Source organism: Gossypium raimondii, chromosome 2 (genome assembly GCF_025698545.1).
Source record: "Gossypium raimondii isolate GPD5lz chromosome 2, ASM2569854v1, whole genome shotgun sequence".
Lineage (NCBI taxonomy): Eukaryota > Viridiplantae > Streptophyta > Magnoliopsida > Malvales > Malvaceae > Gossypium > Gossypium raimondii.
In genome coordinates this window covers 47693768-47717879 of record NC_068566.1, presented here as the reverse complement: position 1 = coordinate 47717879, position 24112 = coordinate 47693768, and the positions used below count along the sequence as shown (strand labels likewise).

At 31.2% G+C, this 24112-nt stretch overlaps 2 protein-coding genes, 1 long non-coding RNA gene and 3 other non-coding genes across 7 annotated transcripts; 5 read left to right on the top strand and 1 right to left on the bottom strand.

Annotated features, from left to right (window-relative positions):
• Positions 1–8499: 8499 nt before the first annotated feature.
• On the top strand, positions 8500–12341 carry LOC105789335 (protein NRT1/ PTR FAMILY 7.3). Its single transcript, XM_012616676.2, has 5 exons — positions 8500–8654; positions 8781–8898; positions 9501–9718; positions 10310–10872; positions 11406–12341. Exons 1-5 carry the CDS (start codon positions 8628–8630, stop codon positions 12280–12282), a joined length of 1803 nt encoding a protein of 600 aa, XP_012472130.1. The 5' UTR covers positions 8500–8627; the 3' UTR covers positions 12283–12341.
• Positions 12342–15966: 3625 nt separating this feature from the next.
• LOC105789334 (uncharacterized) lies at positions 15967–18348 on the top strand. Its single transcript, XR_001132275.2, has 2 exons — positions 15967–16081; positions 17902–18348. It is a non-coding gene; the product is annotated as an uncharacterized LOC105789334 (long non-coding RNA).
• LOC128039510 (small nucleolar RNA U61) lies at positions 16033–16113 on the top strand. Its single transcript, XR_008194011.1, has one exon. It is a non-coding gene; the product is annotated as a small nucleolar RNA U61 (small nucleolar RNA).
• On the top strand, positions 16198–16276 carry LOC128039511 (small nucleolar RNA snoR14). The gene has a single exon (XR_008194012.1). It is a non-coding gene; the product is annotated as a small nucleolar RNA snoR14 (small nucleolar RNA).
• LOC128039508 (small nucleolar RNA Z101) lies at positions 16331–16427 on the top strand. Its single transcript, XR_008194009.1, has one exon. It is a non-coding gene; the product is annotated as a small nucleolar RNA Z101 (small nucleolar RNA).
• Positions 18349–18949: 601 nt separating the features above from the next.
• LOC105789333 (two-component response regulator-like APRR2) lies at positions 18950–24083 on the bottom strand. Of its 2 annotated transcripts, none has more exons than XM_012616672.2 (12): positions 23917–24083; positions 23045–23224; positions 22160–22239; positions 21878–21944; positions 21731–21777; positions 21487–21564; positions 20872–21378; positions 20650–20790; positions 20236–20493; positions 20049–20117; positions 19872–19946; positions 18950–19329 (listed from the first exon to the last, which is right to left on the bottom strand). In XM_012616672.2, the coding sequence occupies exons 2-12, from the start codon at positions 23172–23174 to the stop codon at positions 19168–19170; spliced, it is 1614 nt and encodes a 537-aa protein (XP_012472126.1). In that variant the 5' UTR covers positions 23175–23224; positions 23917–24083; the 3' UTR covers positions 18950–19167. The 2 variants fall into 2 exon arrangements, with proteins under 2 accessions (XP_012472126.1, XP_052483689.1); XM_052627729.1 differs by lacking the exon at positions 23917–24083 and adding an exon at positions 23691–23745.
• Between the last annotated feature and the right edge of the window lie 29 nt (positions 24084–24112).

Sequence of the window (24112 nt, the reverse complement as noted above, 5' to 3'; positions counted from 1 at the left end):
TTCTCTAATGTATATGCTTTGCATTAACATTGACTTGCCACACTAAACATAATATTTTATATTATATAAATTTTAGAGTTATTTTTTTCCTTTTAAATGATGAGAAATTACTTGAATGAGTAGTTTAATTAAGTTTTAAGTACATAATTTTTTATTAATAGATAGATTTTTTTAATGGAAAATTTTACTGGCATGATCAAACATTTAAAAGGTGTTTGGTATGATGGAAAGATCTAACTTTCTAAGGAATTAATGTTTGGTATGTAAAAAAAATTATTTATTTTACGGAATGTAATATTCGTTTGAGAGTTATTTTTCCACGAATAATAGAAAGTGGTTTCTTTGATAATTGGTGGAAAAGTTGGTTTTCTATGTAGATAGAAAGTTTAAAAAAATAATATGTTGGTAAGATAAAATTACCCTTATTTTGGTTTGAGATATTAATTTCTTCAACTTAAAAAAATAATGATAATCTTTGTTAATGCGCTTTTGAATTGGGAGCTTGGAAGATGAGTGTATCTGTAAGAAGGGGAAAAGGTGAGTTATGAGGACGTCGAAGTTGGCAATCTGATTGCTCTCTCATGCACTTAAGCCAGTGAATGATTCATGGTTATGGAGTGATTGCTCTCTGATGGGCGTTGCGTTTATTTCCGGTTAGTATAAAAACAGTGTTGGCGGTGAGATTAGATACCATAACAATATTGTAACGTGAGACAAAAGGTAAGCTAAACGCACCGCACTTAATCGTTCATCCAAACTTAAGCTAAACGCACCGCACTTAATCGTTCATCCAAGCTTATCCTTAATTGATGAGAATGTTGATTGTACATTAATATCGTGCAAAATCCCTCCAAATCTTAAGGACACGGGTATGTTTATTGTCTGAGTTACAATTGGAGAGTCATATGTTGAAAAGCTTCATGTGATTTAGAGGCTAGAATTAATCTTATTCCGCTTTCTATATGTCGTAAGCTAGGTATGGATAATTTTAAGCCTACTCTCATTACTCTTCAGTTAACTTATCAAACTTAAGTCTATCCAATCGGAGCAATTGACAATGTTGTAGTGAAGGTCGATAAATTTATTTTTTGCCTACGAACTTTGTAGTTTTAGACTATGAATGCCTTTGAGCTTAGGATGAATATTTTAGCAACTTCTAAAACTCAAATTGATGTCGAGAAAGGTGAGCTTAGAATGCAAATTGAGAATGAAGTTGAGTGTTAATGAATGGGGTTTTTAAGCTAATAACATTTTAGTTTGTGATGAGCACGATACTTTGGATATTACTAATTGACTAAGTTTTACGGTGAGCACTTTAGATAATGATTAATCTTCTCGACTAATGAAATTTTTGAGCTCCAAGTGTAGGAAAAAGAAGCAGTCAAAAAAAGAAATCGAAGATGCTTGATGTTTTGGTTGAAGAATAAGAGACGCGTGGAAGTTAATTAGCCTAACTTCAACGAAGGAGAATTTTGGTGGTGTTACTTATGAGCCACCTTGTTGAAAAAATTAAGGTCATCGAGCGACAACGTTAAAACTAGTGCTTCCAACTAGGCAAGTTCAGAATTAAATTTGTTATTACAAGGATTTTACTTCAGATTTGTTTTTATTTAACCATTTTGTGTGTTTAGTTTTAATTTTTGTTTTTATTCTATGTTTGAATTTGATGGGTGCAAAGATGAGAGCATTGATGCTAAGCAGACTAAAAGAGGTGATTTAGATTCACCATAAGTTCGCGACATGGCCAAAATGTGAAAATGAAAAAAAATTGGCCTAAAGTCGTTGCATTATTACGTGGTATCTTGGCATGAATTCCAAGGTCGTGGCATGAAAACAGGAGGTAGGGGCAAAGGGACGCCGTGACATCAAGGCGCCATCAACAACCCCTTGGGTAACAAGACTATGATGCCAAATATCAATGTTGCGCCCTGGATGTAATTTTGTAAATTGAGTCTTAATTCAGTTAACAATGTTGTTATTATAATAATTAAGAGAATGTAGTTTAGAGTGCATTTTTCCTTTCACCTTTGATTTAAGCTGCTTTCACTTATTACTAATAAATAATTTTTTTTTAATTGTGATTGTTTTAACCATAACTATCGAACAAAATTATTAGGACAGGTTTTTTAGAGATTAGAAAACCGTTTAGTAATTGAATTTGAGTGTAATTATTTGTAATTACATAAGTTGACATGTTTGAGCAACCATTGTAATTAATAGATCCTAAGTGTAATTAGAACACTTCATAATACATAATACATATGGCGATTTGATTTTAATTTTTGTTACTTGTTTAAAAATTATTTTATCAAACTAATAATTTTTATAGTAATTAGTATTTTTAAAATATGAATTATGTAGCTATGTAATTACAATTTATATTACTAAACATAATATAGGAATTACGATGTAATTACACTTTGTTTACTACCTTAAAAATTAGGGTATGATATCAATCATGTCTATTTGTTTATAGTGTGGTATGAGCTAAATAATAATACATTAATTTCAAGCCTGAAATCATGCATACGAAACCTCCATCCAAGTGGCTAAGTCAAGTCAGCTATATTATTTGTTAACTTTAAAGCAAACATAGGAGTCATATTCATACTTATATTATATAATATATGTATATATAACAGTGATAATGTTTATAGCTTTATGGTGCAAGCTGTATTCAAATAAACGATATTGCATGCGCTCACTTTAGTGGTCGAAATATCTTCCTCATATCCTTCCAAATTAAAACCTAAATTTTAATTTTTTTTAAACTTCAAAATATTTTAATTAATCTTTAAAATATTAATATTGTATGATTAATTTTGATGCAAATCATTTTTAAAGCATGTAGATTGAACCGTGAACATTATCTGCCTATTGAATGACCAACTTTGATAAGAATTTTGACTGTTATAACCTCAATCACAACATCGTTCTTATGAGTGAGAAAGAGAAAAAATAAGGAAGATTGTCAAAATCCGCAGTTGCATGATTTGCCATTTCCTTCTCTAATTTATCAAGTAATGGGAAGCCAAAAGAAAGTCACAACTATTAAAGACTATTTGACGACTCTTTCACATGAGCTGAAATATTTTGTCAAGTTCTTTGTTGGAAGTCATGTTAATGACGTAATACCACCATTTGCACTAGCGAAACCAAGTGAGAATCATGGGAAATTTGAGTTGCATGATGTGCTCACAACTTCTCCAATATAGTCTCTGAATGCCATTCAAAAGGAGCTTAATTTCTTGAATACTTAGCTTCATCACATCAAATAGTAGAACCTTGAAGTCTTTTACTATATACAAGACCTTGATCGAAAGGAGTTCCCATGAATAAAAGGGGCGTAGATATATGTTGTTGATAAGGGGAGTTGTTGCTTAGGACTTGATAAACAATATAATAGTTTTTTAATCAATTTGTTCAATTTCGATCAGAATATGACTCGTTTAGATTATCTATTGATATAAATTATTTTCTTGCATTATGATCCAATCATATAACGCAACTTAATATTAGTTAAACATTAGATAATCAGTTAATTTTTCTTACATTTTGCTTTATGCAAAAACCATTGATATTATACAAAAAATATATCAATGTAAATAATGAAATTTTATTGAACCAATCTTTTGCAAAATTATTAATATATTTGATGGTATCACTACACTAAGGATATTAGATCCTAACAAATAGAATAAAGGTTGCTTACGAGTCTTGTGAATGGAAAAGATTGTATTGATTAAGAGTGGACTTAGATGAGCAATGATGTACTTTTAGCTTACTTTTTATCTCTCGTTATAGTATCTAATCTCACCATCACCGCTGTTTTTATACTAACCACAAATAAATGCACCGTCCATCGAAACTCACCTTAAGATACATATGATGAACTGATAAATTGACGATTCAGAGACTTTTAGCTTGAGCATGCAACATTACAATTTTTGAAAAAGGACCTAATAGGTTAGGCCATTGTTCCCAGCTAGTGGCAAAGAGACATTATCCATCTCGAGGAAGATTATAATATTAGTGATTCGTTTTTTGTTTATAAATACCCCACCATCATGATCTAATTTCCATCATGCAAATGAAATCAAATATTACCCACAAGTTCAACAAAGTTTATTTCCTTTATGTTCATGGATATCAATGACATAATCCCACTATAAAAAAAAAATCAACAACACATATCAAAAAAGAAAACATGATTGAAGTTTAAGATCCAAAACTCTCTCTATATATAATCTCATATAAAATAATGGATGGCTTTTGGTTGTGGTTAAATAAAGGAAAGATTTTCCTTTCCATAAAAGCTGAAAATTAAAGATAATTTAGAAAAATGGTGATCAGCATACATGGACTAAATCAGGTAACTGTCTGCCTCAAAATACCAACTTATGATGAATCATTCAAATCCCTAATATGAAATGGGTATTATTCCTATAAATTTGGTACTGAAGTTGATGGTTTTTTTAGAATTTTAAAAGAATATAAGTGGAATCTGACTCTTGTGTTGGAAGGGAAGTAGATCACTTATTTTGACTTTTTTAAATGTTAATTTGAAGTTTTTTTAAAGGTATAATATTAAATTTAGTTCTCTATATTTACATTTTTTTCAATTTGTTTTAAAATGAGTCAAATCGTTCTTTTAACGAAATAATTACTTAAACATCAATCAAAGCTAAAATGGCAACTATTTGTTTTATATGACACGTTAGTAAGTAATTTAAAAAATAAAAAAAATCAAAATTCGCAAAAGAAAAGTTATAAAAGGTTCATAAAAATTCAAAAAAACATGGAGTTGATGAGAATTGTCGTACGGGTTGCAATTTTTAAAAATCTAATATTTTAGTCAGTATTTCTGTTAAAAAAGTAACAATGCAACTCTTTTGAAAAGGTTGGGGGTTCAATTTAGCTCAAAATAAGAATAAGGGTCAAATTGACAAAAGATGTAAATGTTAAAGGCTAAATTTGATATTATGTTTTTTTAATTATGTAAGTTTAATCCCATTACAATTACAAACAACATAATTCAAATCAATATTACAAAATACAATCAATTCATAATTAAAACATATTCATATTTATATTAGAACGAATCCCGATATAACTCACACATTACGTAACTTGAAGCATAATAAATCTAAATTGAGAATCCACGAATAATTTACAAGATGAAATCAAAATATAAGATCTCATATTTTCCAAAACCTCAATCTTACTATTAAAACATTGTCTCATTGGCAATAATTTAGACTTAAATATATTTTTAAATAGATTTAATACATGTTTTGACATTTTTATTATCGTAAAATTTTCGTTTTGGTCCTCCGTTAATCATATTAACCCCTTAACTATTTCCATAAAAAAATCTCACATGTTCACCGGTGGACAATAGGCTTAATACATATTTTGGTCCTTGTATATTATAATGAAATTTTCATTTTGGCCCTTTTACTATTGTCTTTGTGTTCGCATTTTATTGGCTTAAACAGTCACACGGGATTTTTTTAACAAAAACGATCAGCGGGTTAACATGATGGACAGAATAAAAACAAAGTCTACAAAATTATTTTAAAAAAATAGTAAAAGGATCTAATTAGAAACTTCACTATAATATAAAAGCCAAAACAAGTATTAAGCTTCTTAAATCTATTAATTTCTAATTGGGATTCTCCATGTTTATTTTACGATTTATATTCGAGATTCGTGATTATTCTTTCCTATAATGTCATCTTCAAAGACGAACTTGTATCTTCCTTAAAGAATACAATGAATCTTATACTATTGTATACAACGTTACTCTTTAAAATATATTAATATTATAAAATTAAGGTGAAGAAATGGGGTATGGGCATGGATGAGGATGATAAGCCACTCTTTGTATACATATTATTAATAATTTATTATTACAAAAATTAGAACAGGATTTTAGGTTTGGACGTCATTGATAAGTTAGTGCCATGGGGACAGAAGTCAGAGAATACGAGCTATTGCATTTCACTATCATAAAATTCTTTTTTGCCTTTTGCCAATTGCCATATCAACTCTCCTAGGGAAAATAACTTTTTTATTATTATTATATTTTTACCTACGGTGTAGGTGGATTGGTGTTTCAACTTTGAGAACAAAAAAAAAATTATTTATTTATTTATTTTTACAAATTAATTAACAATGAGATACAAATAATGGAGTACCATGGCCTAAATTATGACATATTTTTTAATGCTGATAATGGTGCCCCCACACATTAATTTGAACAAATTTATCATTAAAATAATTTTGTCTCTTTTCTATTTTCCTTTTGTGTTGATAGATGTGGAAAATTAGGGATGTTAGGTCTTGTGTAATAATTTTAGCAAAACTATTAGACAATTCTTTTTACTAGGTGTTGGATTATGTGTTTTGTTATTCAAAAACACATAAATTAGCCTCTGGACATTAGATTAAAAAATTTATTCATTTCTCTGTTGAAAACCGACACGATTAATAAAATAATCAAAAATGAGACGTGTTTTAATAGTAGATAAGGATAGATTTTTAATGAATGATTAATTTACTATCGATTTTACATATGTGGAAAATATAATCTAACTTTTAGTACAAAGATAAAATCAACACGGGATCTAGCTCGGATAAATTGTTTTTTTTTTTTAATATGAAATATCCAAAGAGGGGAAATGGAAGATTTGAAACCTAATTATAATCGTACAAAATCTAAATAACTTATTTCTTTTAATTCTTCCAATGTTGATGTGGTCTATAATTTTTAAAGGACTTGCCACGAGGGTTTATTTATAAATTTTATTTTTATAAGTGAACTTTAAGCAAAAACCGACATAATTAATGTCTTTTTGTTGTTCATCTTACAACGTACGTGCATGTGGGTGACAGTGTCCACAAATATCAATGTCGAATAAAACATGTAAAACCTAGCTAGCAACTTATAATTAATTAAGTTAATGTATTCTAGTTTTCAATCTTAACCTTACATTATTACATCATATTGTTATTTAAATATTTAATGCTTTTTTTAATTCTATGAAAATCAGAATTATTATAGGTTTTGACATAGTTGGCAAAGGTAGAGATCTTAGGTCTAGAGTACCCAGATATGAGACCTACGATGTGCAGTTAAATGTGTGGGTCTCCAAGTCCTGTTATGAGTTGTTGGGTAAAAGTATTATAGAGGCTATGTAGTAGGAGTTAGATTGAATTTTGCCCTCACTACTTAAAAAATGACCAAATTAGTCCATGTACACTTGATTAAAGAGCAAACTGGTCATTTCAGTTAAAAATTTTATCCATTTGTACTATTAAAAATTTGTGTAGTTGATAGAACAACCAAAAAGTGTCACGTGGCGTGCTACTTGTACCTCATGCTAAAATACAAGGACCGATTTTTAACCATATGTAATTTTAACAAAAGAACCAATTTGCTCTTTGATCTAGCGTATAACGACTATTTTACCCAGTTTTTGTGCAAATGGGGCCAAATGTAATTTAACTCCTAATCTAAAGTCCTCCATGATACTTTTACTTGAGGTGTTGTCATACATGCATTTTAATCCATTAAAGACTAACCTGGCAATAAAGATGTTCATGGGTCGGGCCGGGACAGGTTTTTTCTTAGCCTATACATGATATTAACACACTTTATACTTGCCGAAGCTCGCCCTGACCAAAATATGAGCCTAAAATTTCGCCCAAGTTTGTCTATATTTGTAAATGGCTAACCTAAGCCCATTTTAAGTCTGCATATTATTTTTTAAAAATTTTAAATATATATTTATATTATTTTTAATTTAATATTTAATAATTTTATATATTTTTATTTATTATAATTTTATATATAGTCACATTAACCATTTTAATGCTTACATCATAGTAATAGTATTTTATACTAGCTACTATGTATTTAATTTTTATGTTTTATGAATTACATAATATATAAAAATAATATAACATAAAACAGGTCAGACTGGGTTAGGCTCGGACCTTGAATATTCAAACTTGAGCCCGGCCCATATTTTAAACGAGTTTAATTTTTTTCTTTTTATCTAAACTCATTTTTCTAATTTAATGTTTTTATTCAAACATTCTCAAATTTCAGATTAACCTTTAGCTTGTACAGATATAGATATACTAAATATAAACAGGCATACCTAACAAGCTACCCAAGGAATTTACTAGTAAACCAATTAAATTCTTGGAAACAAGTGAAGAATTTCAAGTGTCTCAAATCTGTTGTCAATATCAAATAAAACCCAACGAGAGACACACCATGGATATTGGAGAGGGACCCCAAAAGAAATCCCATATTCTTCATCCCCTAAACCACCCCAAAACCCATCACTTTCTCAATCCAAACATGTTGCATATAATCTTATAATATATAATATAGTATAATATATATTTTTCTCTTTGATGATTTGGCCATATGGGCATTCCCCTTTTTGTTTTTCCACGCAAAATCTCCACCGTTGAAATCACCTTCACCACTTCTATTTATTCACCTCCCTCTCTTCTCCTTCTTCTCCAAAACTCTCTCCTCCCTGTGTGATCATATTGGCTTTCATCTTCTACATTACACCACAAAAATTTCTCTATCTTTTTCAACATAAATGGCTTGCTCAGAGGTCTGTAAAGAGGTCAGTGTAACCTCAGCCTTATAAACTTTATTTTTCTTACTATATATCATCATTAGCTTATACAAAAGACATGGTGGATGGATTTACATGCAAATGTTAATCAATATCATTATAACAATAAAACAGGTGGAGTTCAAAGAGGAACAAGAAGAAGCATGCACTAAAGATGGAACTATTGATTGGCATGGCCAACCTGCTATAAAAGCAAAATCTGGACAATGGACTGCTGGAATTATCATTCTCTGTAAGCTCTCCATATATATATACACACACACAATATGTATATATCCTTAGATTAGCTTTAGCCTTTTTCATTGTACTTAATACCAGTAAATAACAGTAAGGCAGTGTGTCACTATCCAAAGATCATATAGAACAGCTTCTGATCTCATAAACTTGGATACATGGGTCCAGAATCCATATATATCACCATCTATACTTCTACACACACACACACTTATATATATATATATATATATATCATTTACTATGAGTTTTTTCATTATATTCAAATCTTCAGTTGGCGCAAATCTCTGAGTTTAGTAGAAAGGAAAAGGAAATGAACAGAAATTATGAGAGGAGAGAACATTCTATTAAGGGAAAAAAGACATTCATAACACGTAAACAACACCCCTTTGTGATTTTGCATGACTTGGGTTCTTGCCACGTGTCCTCCATTATTCCTTTTCTGCAGAGTGCAGAGAATAATTTGCATGTTCTTTTTCAGTTGCTAAACGTGATCTTAACGTGAAAGCCAATGGAAAAATCTTCTATTTTATCATCTTTTTTTTCTTTTTCTCTTGCACATATAGTTTATTGATGTTTTTGGGTTAATAAATTGAGCAGTGAACCAAGGGCTAGCAACCCTAGCTTTCTTTGGAGTAGGGGTGAATTTGGTGCTGTTCCTCACAAGAGTGTTGGGCCAAAACAATGCTGATGCTGCTAACAATGTCAGCAAATGGACAGGCACTGTCTACATTTTCTCTCTTGTTGGTGCTTTCCTCAGTGATTCCTATTGGGGAAGATACAAAACTTGTGCCATCTTTCAAGTCATCTTTGTTATTGTAAGTTAACTCTTCTTATTCTACAAAAAAAATGGGATATTTGCATTTTGACAAGAGTTTAGTCCACCTATAATCTAAATTTAAAAATGATATTTTGTGTTCTTTTATCAGTTTAGTCATTAGCTGATATAAAATATTAGTTTAAATATGACGTAAAAATTCCTTAAAACACAAATAGGGTTAAAGTTGGAAATTACTTTAGGAGATAGAATTGAATTATATTTTCTTTTGAGATCAAAGTGTAACTTTTGGAGATTAAAATACTGACTTTGAACCGATCAAATTGTAATTTACGACATGAACAAATTGGATATAAAATGATAGGAAAGATAAAAAATTTAATCTTCCATTAATTATGTTTTTAACGTATCAAATCAAATATGTTTATACAATAATTACACAATGTTTATAATTTGATCTGTATTTTACACATATTCCACATAATACCGACATTTAATACTTAAATTACCACCTAAGCTGACAAAAAGACTAATTAATATAATGTGTTAAAATGGAATTATCCAAATATTGCACCTACATGATTCCTAATTATTTATATAAATATATTCCTTGAAAAACCTCAAATGGCAGGGATTGGTGTCACTATCACTATCATCATACCTGTTCTTGATTAAACCAAAAGGGTGTGGAGATGAAGAAACAAAATGTGGGTCACATTCAGGCTTTGAGATAGCTCTGTTTTACCTCTCAATCTACTTAGTTGCTCTAGGGAATGGAGGGTATCAACCAAACATTGCTACATTTGGGGCTGATCAATTCGATGAAAACGACCTTAAAGAAGGTCACTCCAAGGTTGCCTTTTTTAGCTACTTTTACTTAGCTTTGAACCTTGGGTCACTTTTCTCCAACACCATTTTGGGGTATTTTGAAGATGAAGGGTTGTGGGCACTTGGATTTTGGGTGTCAAGTGGTTCTGCCTTGGCCGCACTTGTTTTGTTCCTAGCTGGAACCACCAGGTACAGGCATTTCAAACCAAGTGGCAACCCACTATCAAGGTTTAGTCAAGTCCTTGTGGCTGCAACAAAGAAATGCAACATTGATATGCCACTTGATGCTGATAGTTTGTTTGATGTGGATGGAAATGATTCTTCTATCAATGGCAATAGAAAGATTCTCCACACCAATGAATTCAAGTAATTATCTAACCATAATCCAATCTTCAAATTCAACTGTTTTTGGGTTACGATTTTGGGTTTATAATAGTGTTTTTTGAGTTGAATTTTTTTGGGTTTCATTGTGGATATTTTTTCATTTATGTTTGACACTCGAGTTCGAGTAAATTTTATTTTAAGTTTGAATTTTTCGAATTGAGTCATTTCAAATTTAGATCATTTGTATTTGACAATTGATTTTAAATAATTATTTTCAATTACTTATTTGATCATTTTGTGTTTAGATTATTTTTCCTTCAAGTAGGTTACTTGGTCAATCATTTGGGTTTAGGTTTTCAATTTAGGTCATTTCGGTTTTGAATCATTTGTGTTTGACACTCAAATTCAAATCATTCCGGGTTACTTATTTGATCATTTGGGGTTTAAATTACTTTTGTGTATTAGGATTGTTTACTTTTTAGGATCAAATAAAGTAGAGTTGAGTTCGAATTCATTGAACCGGGTCTTTAAGTTCGGGTCAAATTTGACTGCTCAAATTTTGATCTTGTGTATAGGTTCTTGGACAAAGCAGCATACATAAGCACAAGGGATATAGATGATCAAAAGAAGGGAATTTATACACCATGGCGTCTTTGCCCTGTTACACAAGTTGAAGAAGTTAAATGCATACTAAGATTACTCCCAATATGGCTTTGCACCATAATCTACTCTGTTGTCTTCACACAAATGGCCTCACTCTTCGTGGAGCAAGGCGCTGCAATGAAAGTCATTGTCTTGAACTTCCGTATCCCACCCGCCAGCATGTCTAGCTTCGACATTCTCAGCGTTGCGTTGTTCATATTCCTTTACCGACGAATCCTCGATCCAGTTGTAAGCCGGTTACGAAAAAAGAGTTCCCGAGGACTCACTGAGCTTCAAAGGATGGGAATCGGACTCATCATAGCGATACTAGCAATGGTTTCAGCTGGAATTGTAGAATGCTATAGATTAAGGTATGCTAACAAAGATTGTATCCATTGTGAAGGCTCAAGCTCCTTGAGTATATTTTGGCAAGTCCCTCAATACGCATTTATTGGCGCATCGGAGGTATTCATGTACGTCGGCCAGCTCGAGTTCTTCAACGCACAAACACCCGACGGGTTAAAAAGCTTCGGAAGTGCACTATGTATGACATCAATATCATTAGGGAACTATGTTAGTAGCTTGCTTGTGACAATGGTGATGAAGATTTCAACTGAAGATCATATGCCTGGTTGGATACCAGGGAATCTCAATAAGGGTCATTTAGATAGGTTTTATTTTTTATTGGCTGGTTTAACAACCATCGATTTGGTTGTTTATATAGCATGTGCTAGATGGTACAAATGTATTAAGCTTGAAGGAAAAGGAGATGAAAATGATGATGAGAGAGGTAGCTTTAATAAAGTGTGATGATATGTACTATGTATATTCCCCATTTACAACGAAATTCTATATGAGTTTGAATGAAATTTATGGGCTTTGAGCTGTGGCAAGGCTTTTGTTGTATGTATTAAGCATTTAAATTTGATCTGTGTATAAAGTTGAGCTACCCGAAGATTCGTCTGAAATTTGAGTAGATTTAATTAAAAATATTAGACTCAGAAAATGAGCTTAGAAAAAACTAAGTCTGATTAAAATATGAGTTCGACTTGAACATTCAATACCGAAAGCTTAAAAATAATATAAACAAGTTTAAAACGGGTTTAGATTAATTATTGACAAATATAGATGGGCTTGGACAAATCTTATATTTCAAGACGGGCTAAGTTTAAGAATGCATAAAATATGTTAATATCATCCTTAAGGTCGACTCAACCCAACCCGTAAATATTTCTAATTCAAATTATTACATGATAAGTTATTTTGAGTTTGGAATTGCTTTAGTAAGCCTCAAAAGCCCATAAAATTACATGTTGATTGGATTAAATTGAATGCTTGAGCACATTTAATTAGTGGCCTATTTTATCGATTTTAAACATTTTGGGCTTTTAATTTGATTTTTTTTTTGTTAAACCCGTTTATGGTGAGTTACAACATGATGTTAGGGCTTTTTTAAATCTCAATTTTAGCTAAAACCCATTTTGTGTAAAATATTTTGGGTCTTCAAAAATATTTGGGCGTAATGATTAATAAAGTTTTAATTTTAATTTTATTTTATTTACACTTGCATTTGAATTAAAGAGTACACGTGCCATATCATATACAACTATTTGATTATTTTGTTAAAATTTTATTCATTTTACAATTAAAATTGGTCCTTGTATGTCAAAATGATGTGCATGTGACATGTCACATATAACTATTTAGTTATTCTGTTAGCAACACCATTTTTTAACAATAGGAATTGATAAAAATTTTAATAGTAAAGACCATATTGCTCTTTGATCTAACGTATAGGGACTATTTTTAATAATAGAGATAAAATATAATCTAATTTCTAGTACAATAGCCTCCATAACACTTTTACCGTCAAAAAGCTCGAGCTTTATAGTTAGTATAAATTCTTGGAGCATGTGCTTGAGAAGGTTATTTCATGACATTAGAATATTCTTGGCTAGATATCTACAACACTTACACTTGATGTAAGTGTTGTTGCCTTATCATGAGTTGCGACTTAATGAAATAACTTACAACTAAAAAAAAGTAAACAATGAATATAGTTAACTGGTTAATTTAGATTCAATCTTACGTTTACAAGATTCACTTAAAGAGTAATTTATTATAATTTCTATAGTATAAGAGGTTATTTAAGCTCAATCTCCCTAACACTTGTTGCAACTTCACTCCCATACAATTGCAATGAACGAGCTTTCCCAACTATGACTTTCCTCAATAAAAATTTAGTATAGACTATTAAAATGATTTGATTACACAATAATTTGCTCTACATAGGTTCCTCTCAATAGACGGATAAGTACTCACTCAATTCCTCACAATCATACGGTTTTTAAATAGATAAATTTATGCTTTTCACCTCTCTTCGAATAATAGTTTAGAGGTGGGGTAGTTTGATATTCAGTTTATTCGAGTTATTCAAATTCGATAGCTCAACTCAATTCAAACTCAAAATTTTTAAAAAACATTCAAGTTGATTCGATTAAATCGATTCGAATAATTCAAATTTTGAATTTTTTTTCGAGCCGAATCGAATTTTGCTCACCCCCATGAGTTATGGGTAGTTCTAGGCATTGTTATGGAATTGGGACAATCTATATCTTGAACTTTGAAGAGTACGTAGAAGAAGAATATCTTAATAATCTTAATGATACAGATTCAGATGATAGCAAACTTGGTCAATGACTAACATATGATTATATGGAGTATGCCAAATGTTAGAGAGGGAATATCCCAATAAATATAGAATACTAGAGCAATTAGATAAAATTGCATATGATGCTTTCTTTTCTTATCATTTTTATTAGTAACCGTATTGTCGACTACTTTCTTGAACTAATATATTACATATGATGAACTCTAAAGTATTATTGATGATTTTAATAATAATTAATACTTTTAAAAACATATTCTAAAGTCTACAGGTAGAGAATGAACTCTCACTTAATAGTGTCTCGATGTGAAAGATTTACCATTATATAATTCTTAAACAAGGTAATTTAAATTATGTACCAGTGTAATTACAATATGTACTACTAACCACGACCTAATAAATTAAAATGTAATGTGAGCCAAACATGTCTAGGTAGTTGAAATTATATTTATAAGTGGATATAATTACTATCATCATAATTTTTCCTTTATTATGAGTTGTTGTTGATGATGCGGCTCTGAGCAGGGGCAAAGCTAGAATAATTTTTTAGGGGGTGAATGAAATTTTAATTTTTTATAGTTTATATCTTTATAACTTTTAAGGATTAAATCAAATTTTTATAATTTTAGGGGGCAAAGTGTAATTTTACCTTTATTAATTTAAGTTTTTTTTTAAAAAAAAAACTTAGGGAGCCTGAATAGCAAATTTCCATCTAGGGGTGAGGTGACATTTTGGACACGTAACAAATTTTTATTAACTCTTTATTACTACATAAATATTTTAACAAAAAATGGGTTTAGGTAACATTATAAACAAAATGCAAATATAAGTACCAAATTCAAATATTCTCAAATACTAAAATTAATAACAATTTATGTATTATATAAGGACCAAACCAGGTATTAAGCAAAACTAAAATGATACTTTATAAGCAACATAGGTAAATGTTGTTTAGATATCCAACATTAATTTAAACTAAATAATTGAAATTTTTACTTTTTTTTTTTTTACAAAGGATGGATATAGCGAAACTAAATTAGGCCAGTTCAAGCCATTCCAGAATAATCATGATGTAGTAGTTAAAAATTTTCATCCGGTTGTTGCATGAATATAAATCTACCCAAAGGTCTTGAGAACACCAGTGCTGCCAAATAATTAGCTACCTTGTTGTCTTCTCTGAAGATATGTGAAATTCGAACCATCCAAGGACGTTGAAGTAGATCCTTAATTGCTCGTGTTACAGTTGAATAATGTTGCTAACCTCTATTTACTTGGATCACTTGAATAACTTCAGTACTATCCATCTCGAGTATCACTCGCTTTAGCCCGAGATTCCATGCTATTTGAAGTTGTTGTAGTGCACCCAAAATTTAACCATAATCACCGAAAAATAACTAATATTTTTTTAGAAACCAGCAATCCAAAACCCGTATTAATCCACTTTACCATTTCAACATTGATATAACTAATATTAGTAAGATTAGATATTGATCCATAAATTTACTTATCAAGAAAAGGTTTTATTTGTAAATTGACCCTTAAATTATACCTTAATTTTTCAAATTCATCCTCAAAGTTTGTGATACTTAAATTATCAATTTTTCTTAATTTACTCCAAAAATAATGCCAACTAATAAAAAACATGCATTATTTGAGTAAAACAAGATAGAATTGATAATTTAAATGACACTTCTGATAAAAAGAAAGTTTAAGATCTAATCTGAGAATTAGGTTATAGTTTAGGGACTAATGTTCTAATTTACTAAAAGAAGTCTGCTAGGGTTTCTCTCTGTATCTATAAATACTCATTTCACTCATCAGCTGATCAGATCTTCACGCGATTCATTTTTTTTATCTCAATAATTATTTTCCTCTTTCTTTTGTGGAACTAATTGCAGTGATGAACAATTATTCTGTGTACCAGAGGATTCATCTATGACGGTAACACAATCCCTCTAAGAAGTTCTGAGCTCACAAAAATCCGATTATTCTTTTAAATTTTTTTAAAAAAATGTCTTCTTTTTTATTTTTTATTTAAAAGAAGGGGAGAATCAAAAGCGATGTGATGATAGAAACTCGTAATACACTGATCTAATAATTTGATGTTACATTGAAGTTCCGACAGGTTCTGATCGCTTTTTATTTCCCCTCTTTTTTTGAAAATTTAGGGTTTTTTAACTTGAAATATATTCTGGGTATCTCATGAATTTCAATTGTTTAATGGGTAATTTGCGTCTGAATTAGTATTTCTTTGATGGTAAATCACCTTGGAGACATGATACCCGCTTCTTCTTCTTTTATTACTGTTTTTTAGAAATATTATTAGCAAAATAATACTAAATCTTTTGTTTAGTTCATAGGACCCTTTATCAAATTTAGTGATGGCTATGCATGTATTAATCATGTTTTAGGTGCTTTCATTGAATTGCATGCTATTAATTAGGACATTTTTATGTCTCTGCTCAGCTATTCAATGCATTGATTCTCTTTAATTTGTTTTTAGGTTAAATTATGTTATTAGTCTCTACTTTGAGAAAGTTGTGTATTTTGTATTTAGTCTTTGTACCTTTCGAATTGGCCAATTTTAACAGTTGTTATTTGTTGAGGATTGAAATTTTAAAATTTGAAAAGTAGAAAGATTAAATCTATAATTTCTCAAAGTACAGGGATTAATAGTAGAATTTAACCTTGTTTGTTTATCAAACCAATTAATTTTTTCAGATAAAAGTACAAGGACTAAATCCACAACTTTGGCAAAGCATTTTGTAGTAATAACAAGTTCCTTTCTTTTTGAAGTATTATATATGCTTTGGTGTTTTCTAGTTGAACTGTTTTTCAGATTGCTCATTAGGTTAACTTGTTGAGTTAACATTCTGAATATTATTTTTAAGTTTTGATGAATAAAATTTGCATTACCATTAGTTTTTTACATTGTGGCTGTGTTGCTGCTTGAGTTAAAACTATTGAAAGTTTGGTTGAACTCTGTTTAGATGAGTTTTGTTTAATTCTGACTCAAAAAGAAGAAAAAAAAAGCTCAATGGGGTAGTGGTGGAGGTATCAAATTGTCATTGTTTTTGAATGTATGGTCTCATTTGCAAGGGCTTTTTTGAAGAAATTAGGATTTTATTAGGCTTATTTAATAATGGTGTTTAGATAAAACCTAGTGTATGGTTGTTTAGTTCTTACTCATATTGTCATTGCATTGAAACTATGCTTTCATTGTTTGAAGAATTAGAATTTTAGTACGTTTCTTTACTAAGTGGTTGTAGGCTTTAATAGCTGATTATAGGTCTTTCATTTAAAGTTTAGCATATCCTAAGTAGTAATTTACTTAGGTCATGCTAAATTTTGAATGAAAGTCCTATTCTTTAGTTATTATTAGTCTTATGCCATATTTTAAATCACTAATTATTACTTTAAGCACTTAGATATTTATGTCACTTTAAACTTTGAATGGAAGTTCTATTCTTTAGTTACTGTTGTTCTTATGCCAAGTCATAAATGAGTAACTATTATTAGTATTATGTCATGCTCTCAATGATTTGAGCTCGTAGCTCTCTAAACATGATGGCTACATCATTATTTGGAAGGGTCACAATGCTTTAAAACCATTTGGGGCATGAAAATAACAATTTGACTAATCATGAGTATTATTTTTATATTTTGAATTGGGGAAATTTATTAAAATAAGTTAAAAAGATGATGTCGTAGTAAGAGTATACGACACTTACTGAATACCCTATAAGAATTTTTTTTTTTAGGTTCCTCAACCATATAAGATTTCTCTTGGAAAGGTTTGGAGGGTGTCGCCTGTTTTCTTCCAACATTGGTAATGGTCTTTGCACCCTTTCTTTAAAAACTTATATAAATCTTAACCTTGATTGTTAATAAGATTTTTATGATTTGCAAACTTGTTTTGCATAACCATTGGACACCTAAGGTGGAAGAGAGAAGATGATACATTTGTCAATTTTCTTATTTAGGATGAACAAAAGGTATGCATAGGAGTGAGCGGATAATTTGTGGAGGGGGTCTGAACAAGTTTTTGTAGTTTGTACATGATAGATTTCTTTATTATATTGTCTTTTTTAGAAAGATCTCCCACCTTGCTATATGGTGTACAATGTTTTGAAGAATGCATACATGTAATTAAGATTTTGATGTGCTGGTTCAATATTTTCTTATGTGGATGTTCTGTGTTTTAACTAGATGAGCCCAAAGTTTCCTTTTTTGTTTCAACTATAAAATGCAAAATTGTAAGTCTAGTCTAAAATGTATTAGTTCAAGCCCATTTTGGTAGATATTATTTTAATTTAATATTTACTCTTGACTAAAATTGTTCTTAAATTTATAGTAAATAAAAGTTTGAATTTTTTTATAAATTTATAAAATTTAATTAAATAGAATAAAAAAATAATTAAGAACTACGTCTTTTATTAAAATCTTATATTTAGATGATTTATTATTTTATTTTATGTGATATAAATTATATAATATGTAGAAATAATTTCAGCTTTGATTAATACAAATAGACAGCGAGTCATAATTGACGTATTAACCCTACCGCTGTCCAAATCTAATCTTTTCTTCCGCTAATTTCACCAAATGTGCGGTCCAAATTGCATCCATGTGGCCCTTTCTACTCCCTCCATTGTCTCGTCACTACGAAACCCACTACACACCGTCCCTTTCACTCTTGCAAATGCAATAGACATCGGATTCTACTTTTTTGTTAAAACCCCCTCTACTATTCAAAATTTTAGATTTTATTCCTCGTATTTTCTTATTATCAAGAATTTAATCCCAGTGTAAAACAGAACTAATTCTTAAAAAATAAATTTACAACAAGTATGGGGACTTATGACATATTTTAACAAACTCCTTTTTCCTACTTCGTGTCCACGTGTGAAATGATGTTATCAACAAAAGAAAGAAAAACATTGAACCACGCGTTTCAAAGGCACGTGCTTTCCAGTTCTAAAATTTGGGAAAAAATCTCAAAAGCTATTGTTTCGTGTCAACATGAACTAACGGTCGGAGGCGTTGATGTGAGGAGGGACGGTGGAGATGCCTTGTCTATAAAGTTCAGCAAGAACACTATCAGTGGAAGGAGGCTTTAGACCTAATGGCAATGGTAGCCCTGGTTTGTTTATTGCTTCTTTCACCATCTTGTCAATCACCTCCTCTTCCTGGCATTCAAACAAACACAAATTAGGGGATAAACCGGGGCGAGTCATTCAGGTCCAAATGATTCGATGAGGATTCAAATTGTTTGGTAGTCTAGTTTTTTGGGTAGGGTCATTCTGAGTTTAAGTTTTAAAGTCTAAATTCGAATTCAAAGATTCGGGTTATTTCAAGTTCAAATCCAAATTCGAAGTCACTCAAAGTTTGGTTTAGGGTCAAACTCAAGAGATAAATATTTTTACCTACTCAATCACCTCATTTCTAATCACACATGCAATACTCTTCATAAATTTAGAATTGAATCACTCTACTTTTAATATTTTAAAATTTTAATTCTAATTGTTAACACTTCTATTTTTTTTAATTAAATTTATTGACATGACATTTAAAAAAAAACGAAACAGCTACTTTTTAACGAACCTAAATTCCACAAAATAATTTAAACATTAGTAATAATTGGACTTGAATTTGAAAAGTATGACTAAATTCCAAATTTGTGAATAGTACAACCTTATGGTACCGAAACAAAAGATGGCGGAATACATACCGGATGATGTTCAGCTAAGGTTTGCGGCATGCCATTTCTTTTGTCCACGTTGCACGGTTGAAATCCGGACGCATTCTACATATTCATTCATGCACTTCAATCGTATAAAAATACCAGATTTTTGTTTTTCCAGATAATCTAAACAAGTATCATTAAACTAGGTAGCTAAATACTCACTTGAGGGAATGTAGAGAAATATCCTTGAGGTGGCGGCATAACCGGGCAACCCCATGCATCAGCCTGCACCTGAAACCAAAAAAATCGATCATGCATATAATATATATATATATATATATAGCTGCATTTCACGATTTCATAGCTTGGACTATTGAAAAGACGGAATTGTAGACGATAATAAACTCACCCCGGGATAGGGCTTCCAATGCCAACTTTCGGTTGGTTGCCATGGGGGGTAACCTTGGGTGCCCCACATCTGGATGGTGGGTGGATGAGAAGGTGCTCGCCACATGGGATAGACTGGACCAACCGGGACATGGTTATATGGAGGGAAGGCCATGATCGGTTTATGCGGATAATTACAAATTCTTTGCGTTTGAGGTCTTTGTAGCCATCTTCGATCATCATCCTTAGGTAAAATGTGTCTCCTCTGCATTCGATATTTCTGTTCCACAAACAAACGGGAGGCTCATTACCCGTATCTAACACTAGAACCGTAATCCAAGTAATATAGAATATATATATTACCAGTCCGAGTCACATAGTGAGTGTATATATATATATATTTCTGTTCCACAAACAAATAATATATATTACCAACCTGGAGATGACTTGCCACATTATGCCTCGTCAAGCCTTCTACTTCCATTAGCTCTAGTATTCGAGACGGGATAGCTTGATCGATACCAAGTTGGTCCACTGCTTGAACAAATTTCTTATGCAGTTCGGGTGTCCAATCTACCTGATAATACAAACAACAGGAACAAAAAAAGTACTAATCAACATCTGGAATCACATGCAATTGTATGTAAATCAGCATTACCTTTGATTTTTTCCGATTAGCTTTATCGGGACATGAACTTGGCTTTTCAGCAACAACATCAGAACCTTTGCTATCTACTCGGTTTTGTGGACTCTCGCCCATGGTACCATCAACTGAGTCATCCTCCTCTTTTACATTGGTCTCACTCGGTCCCCGAGGTTGGCCACCTGTTGCAGTTGTATTGCCACCGGTAGTTTCGACAGATTCGGTTTCTCCATCTTGATCCCCGCTCTCTTTTTCTATTGAGCAATGAGTATGATCTTGGCAATCTCTATCGTCTAACAATCTTCCTCCCTGTTCTAATTGTGGTGTTGAAGGAGCCGGGTACTTATCATTACCCGCAGGTGGTTCACTGTCATTTTCATGAATCATAGATGCATCTTCTGTTGTTTCCGAGTCTTCGTTTTTAGGTTTTAGATTTTCCGGTTGTTGTTGTAACATCGAAACCACGGACTCTTTAACTGGTTTTAGTGATTCAGTAAGGTCATTCCCTCCTGTATTGAATGCCTGTAAATGGACTAATAAAAAATGAGAATTCCCATATTGCAGTACCTTGATTGCACCTTACATGTAAATTCGAGAGAAATTCAAGCGGCATCAGGATTCCACACTAACCTTATGAACCACATGCTGCCATATATTCCTTAGTTTATCCTCAGAAAGTGGTTTCTTAAGGAATTCAACCGCACCACGCTGTAAAAAATGTTTTCAAAACATTCCGCTCGTAGTTAGCAATAATGATACGTAGAAACAAATTTCGGGTCTTCGATTGACAACGTCGATGCACACATATGCGCACGGTGCACCTGAAAATACACATAAAACTGTTCAGTAAATGGTAGGCGAGAATAAAACTTACCGCTATGCACTTCATCATGGTGCTAATACAATGAATGTTCGAAGTCACTGAAACAAAAAAAAAAAACGAGTTACAAATGCATTAGTAACTCAATGAACTTGACAATATGCTCAACAACCAGGATTGGTGTATAGTTTCTGAACTTACTAATGGTAGGCAAGTCCTTTGCCGTTTCAAGAAACTTGAAACTCCCATTGTTATTGTCTGTACTAACCTGTGAAGAGATCGGATACATATTCAAACTAAATAGTATTCTAATGAAGCAAGTGATGGCTCAGCATTGTTGAATTTATCTCGAGCATAACAAAACAAGAATGGCATACATATTTTCAAAACACGTGTGCTTACGAGTTACGACAAATCATCAACATTTGAACCATGCTTCATGTTAACCAGAAATTGTTGTAGAAACTAAAGTTCATTTATTACCTCTACAATGGCTACATGGAAGCTTTCAGGTCTACTCGAAACCGCCGAAATAGCTTCATTTTCGTCATGGAAAGCATAAACTGCGAAAGGCACAATAAATCAACAACATTTATCATACATTAAAAGAGATACAAAAGCAGGTAATATAAACAAATGTCACATTAAAGACTTAATTGCCATTTGCTATATATGGAACTATACCAAGAACATAATATATATTAATTAGTATAAGAAAAGTTTGAACTTTTTTAAAAGCACCCCCACCACTTAAAAGAGAAAGCTTATACATTTTTCATCAAATTAAGTTTTAAAACATTAATACTACCAAAAAGAGAAAAAAGCAATTACTTTTGTTGGTTTGGTTCAACATGTGGAGATCTATTTATAGCATATTCCAAGTAAATGCAATGAATTTGATTCCTTTTGTTTCTTTTCAAGTGTAAAAAATAAAGTCCAATCCTACATGACAAGTCTTGGAGACCTATGTATATAATTGCGCATGGTAGATCTCAAACTTGGGTACTCAGGATCCACCTTTGCCAACTGAGCCATGGCCTCTTTGGCAAATTTGATTCCTTTTTATATAGCTTGTGATTGCAAAATTTCCAAGTTTCATGTATGATTAGATCTTAGCCCCCAAAAAAATAGTAGATTTTTCATTTAAACGCTTAAAGTTTTTATAAAATGACATGTTAATATAATGGTAAAATTACATTTTGACCTCAATAATTTATGATTCATCTTTGGCCCCTTATCCATGGTTACATCCTAAACCAAACTTCCAAAGAACCCAAAAAAAACTCCCAATCTAAAGCAATGGAACAATAGTAGATGCGTTGAGGACAATATGAAATGAATTCAGCTAACAAAAGGGGAGATTCTAACCAATATAATCCATAGCTTCAAGCTTTGATTTTAGCTCATTTGCAGAATTGGTGTCTCCATCAAGAAGAAGGATTTTAAGACCTTTTGGGAAATCCTTCCATGTAGATAAATCATTAGCAGTGCAAACCATAGCTGGTTTGTGGCATCCTTTCTTAAGCAACCACCAAGTATTGCAAATCACTGTTCATCAAAAAAATCTGATTATTTCAAAAAAAAGAAAAAAAGAAAGGTTGAATCTTTGATCTAACGATCAAATCAAAGAGAACAAAAACCATGAAGCAAGATCCAATTTTTACACAAATTCAACCAAATTAAACAACTTTTAGTGTTGATGACCCCATTGCAAATGCAAAGGTTGCAAATGAAAGACTAAATTTTGACTCATAAAAGGACTTTATTGAACAAAAATACATTATTTTAAAGGCTAATGCATGATAGATTTTGTTATATGCATGCAGCATCAAGTACTTGATGATTTGCCAAATAAAGAATTAAAAAAAGAAAAGACCTTTTTGTTGATTACTAATTAAAGGAATGATGATGACAATTAGTTACATAGTAGCAAAGAATAATAGAATTGGAGAAAGAACCCATTTAAGATCTCCTTAAAATGCATAAGAACACATGTATATTCAAAGGAACTAACCATTAAAAAAAATCAAAATCATACTAAAACCCCACTTCATGCATGCAAAGAACAAACATCAAAGTGACCACAAATTTTAGAAAAAAAAAAAAGACCCTTTTTTTCTAGTTTCCAGAAAAAACTCAATTGCGTGCAACAAAATATAAATTACCAAAAAAAAAAACCCAGAAAGAACTTGGAACTGATTTCAATGGAAGAAAAATGGGTTTTTTTTCTTATATTTCACCTCATAAAGCTCGTGCTTTTGGTTATGGCTGAAGCATCAGCATGCAATGAAAGCTTTAAGAAAGGTAAAAAAAAAAGTAGTTTTTTAAGTGCGGTGCTTGTGTGAGAGAGACGATGCCAATTTTTGTGTACAGTTGTTATCAATTCCCTATAGGCCACAGAATATGCAAATAAAGAAGAAAATTCATTAAACTTTT

What these genes read in the sequence shown, in the direction of transcription:
- LOC105789335 (XM_012616676.2), top strand. Translation starts at nt 8,628, where the DNA reads ATGGCTTGCTCAGAGGTCTGTAAAGAG. An exon ending in GCTCAGAGGTCTGTAAAGAG is followed by an intron (nt 8,655 to 8,780) that starts GTCAGTGTAACC and finishes ACAATAAAACAG; the next exon opens with GTGGAGTTCAAAGAGGAACA. An exon ending in TTCAAGTCATCTTTGTTATT is followed by an intron (nt 9,719 to 10,309) that starts GTAAGTTAACTC and finishes CTCAAATGGCAG; the next exon opens with GGATTGGTGTCACTATCACT.
- LOC105789333 (XM_052627729.1), bottom strand. Translation starts at nt 23,730, where the DNA reads ATGAAGTGGGGTTTTAGTATGATTTTGATTTTTTTTAATG. An exon ending in GGCAGCATGTGGTTCATAAG is followed by an intron (nt 21,379 to 21,486) that starts GTTAGTGTGGAA and finishes GTCCATTTACAG; the next exon opens with GCATTCAATACAGGAGGGAA. An exon ending in CCTTAGCTGAACATCATCCG is followed by an intron (nt 19,330 to 19,871) that starts GTATGTATTCCG and finishes TTTGAATGCCAG; the next exon opens with GAAGAGGAGGTGATTGACAA.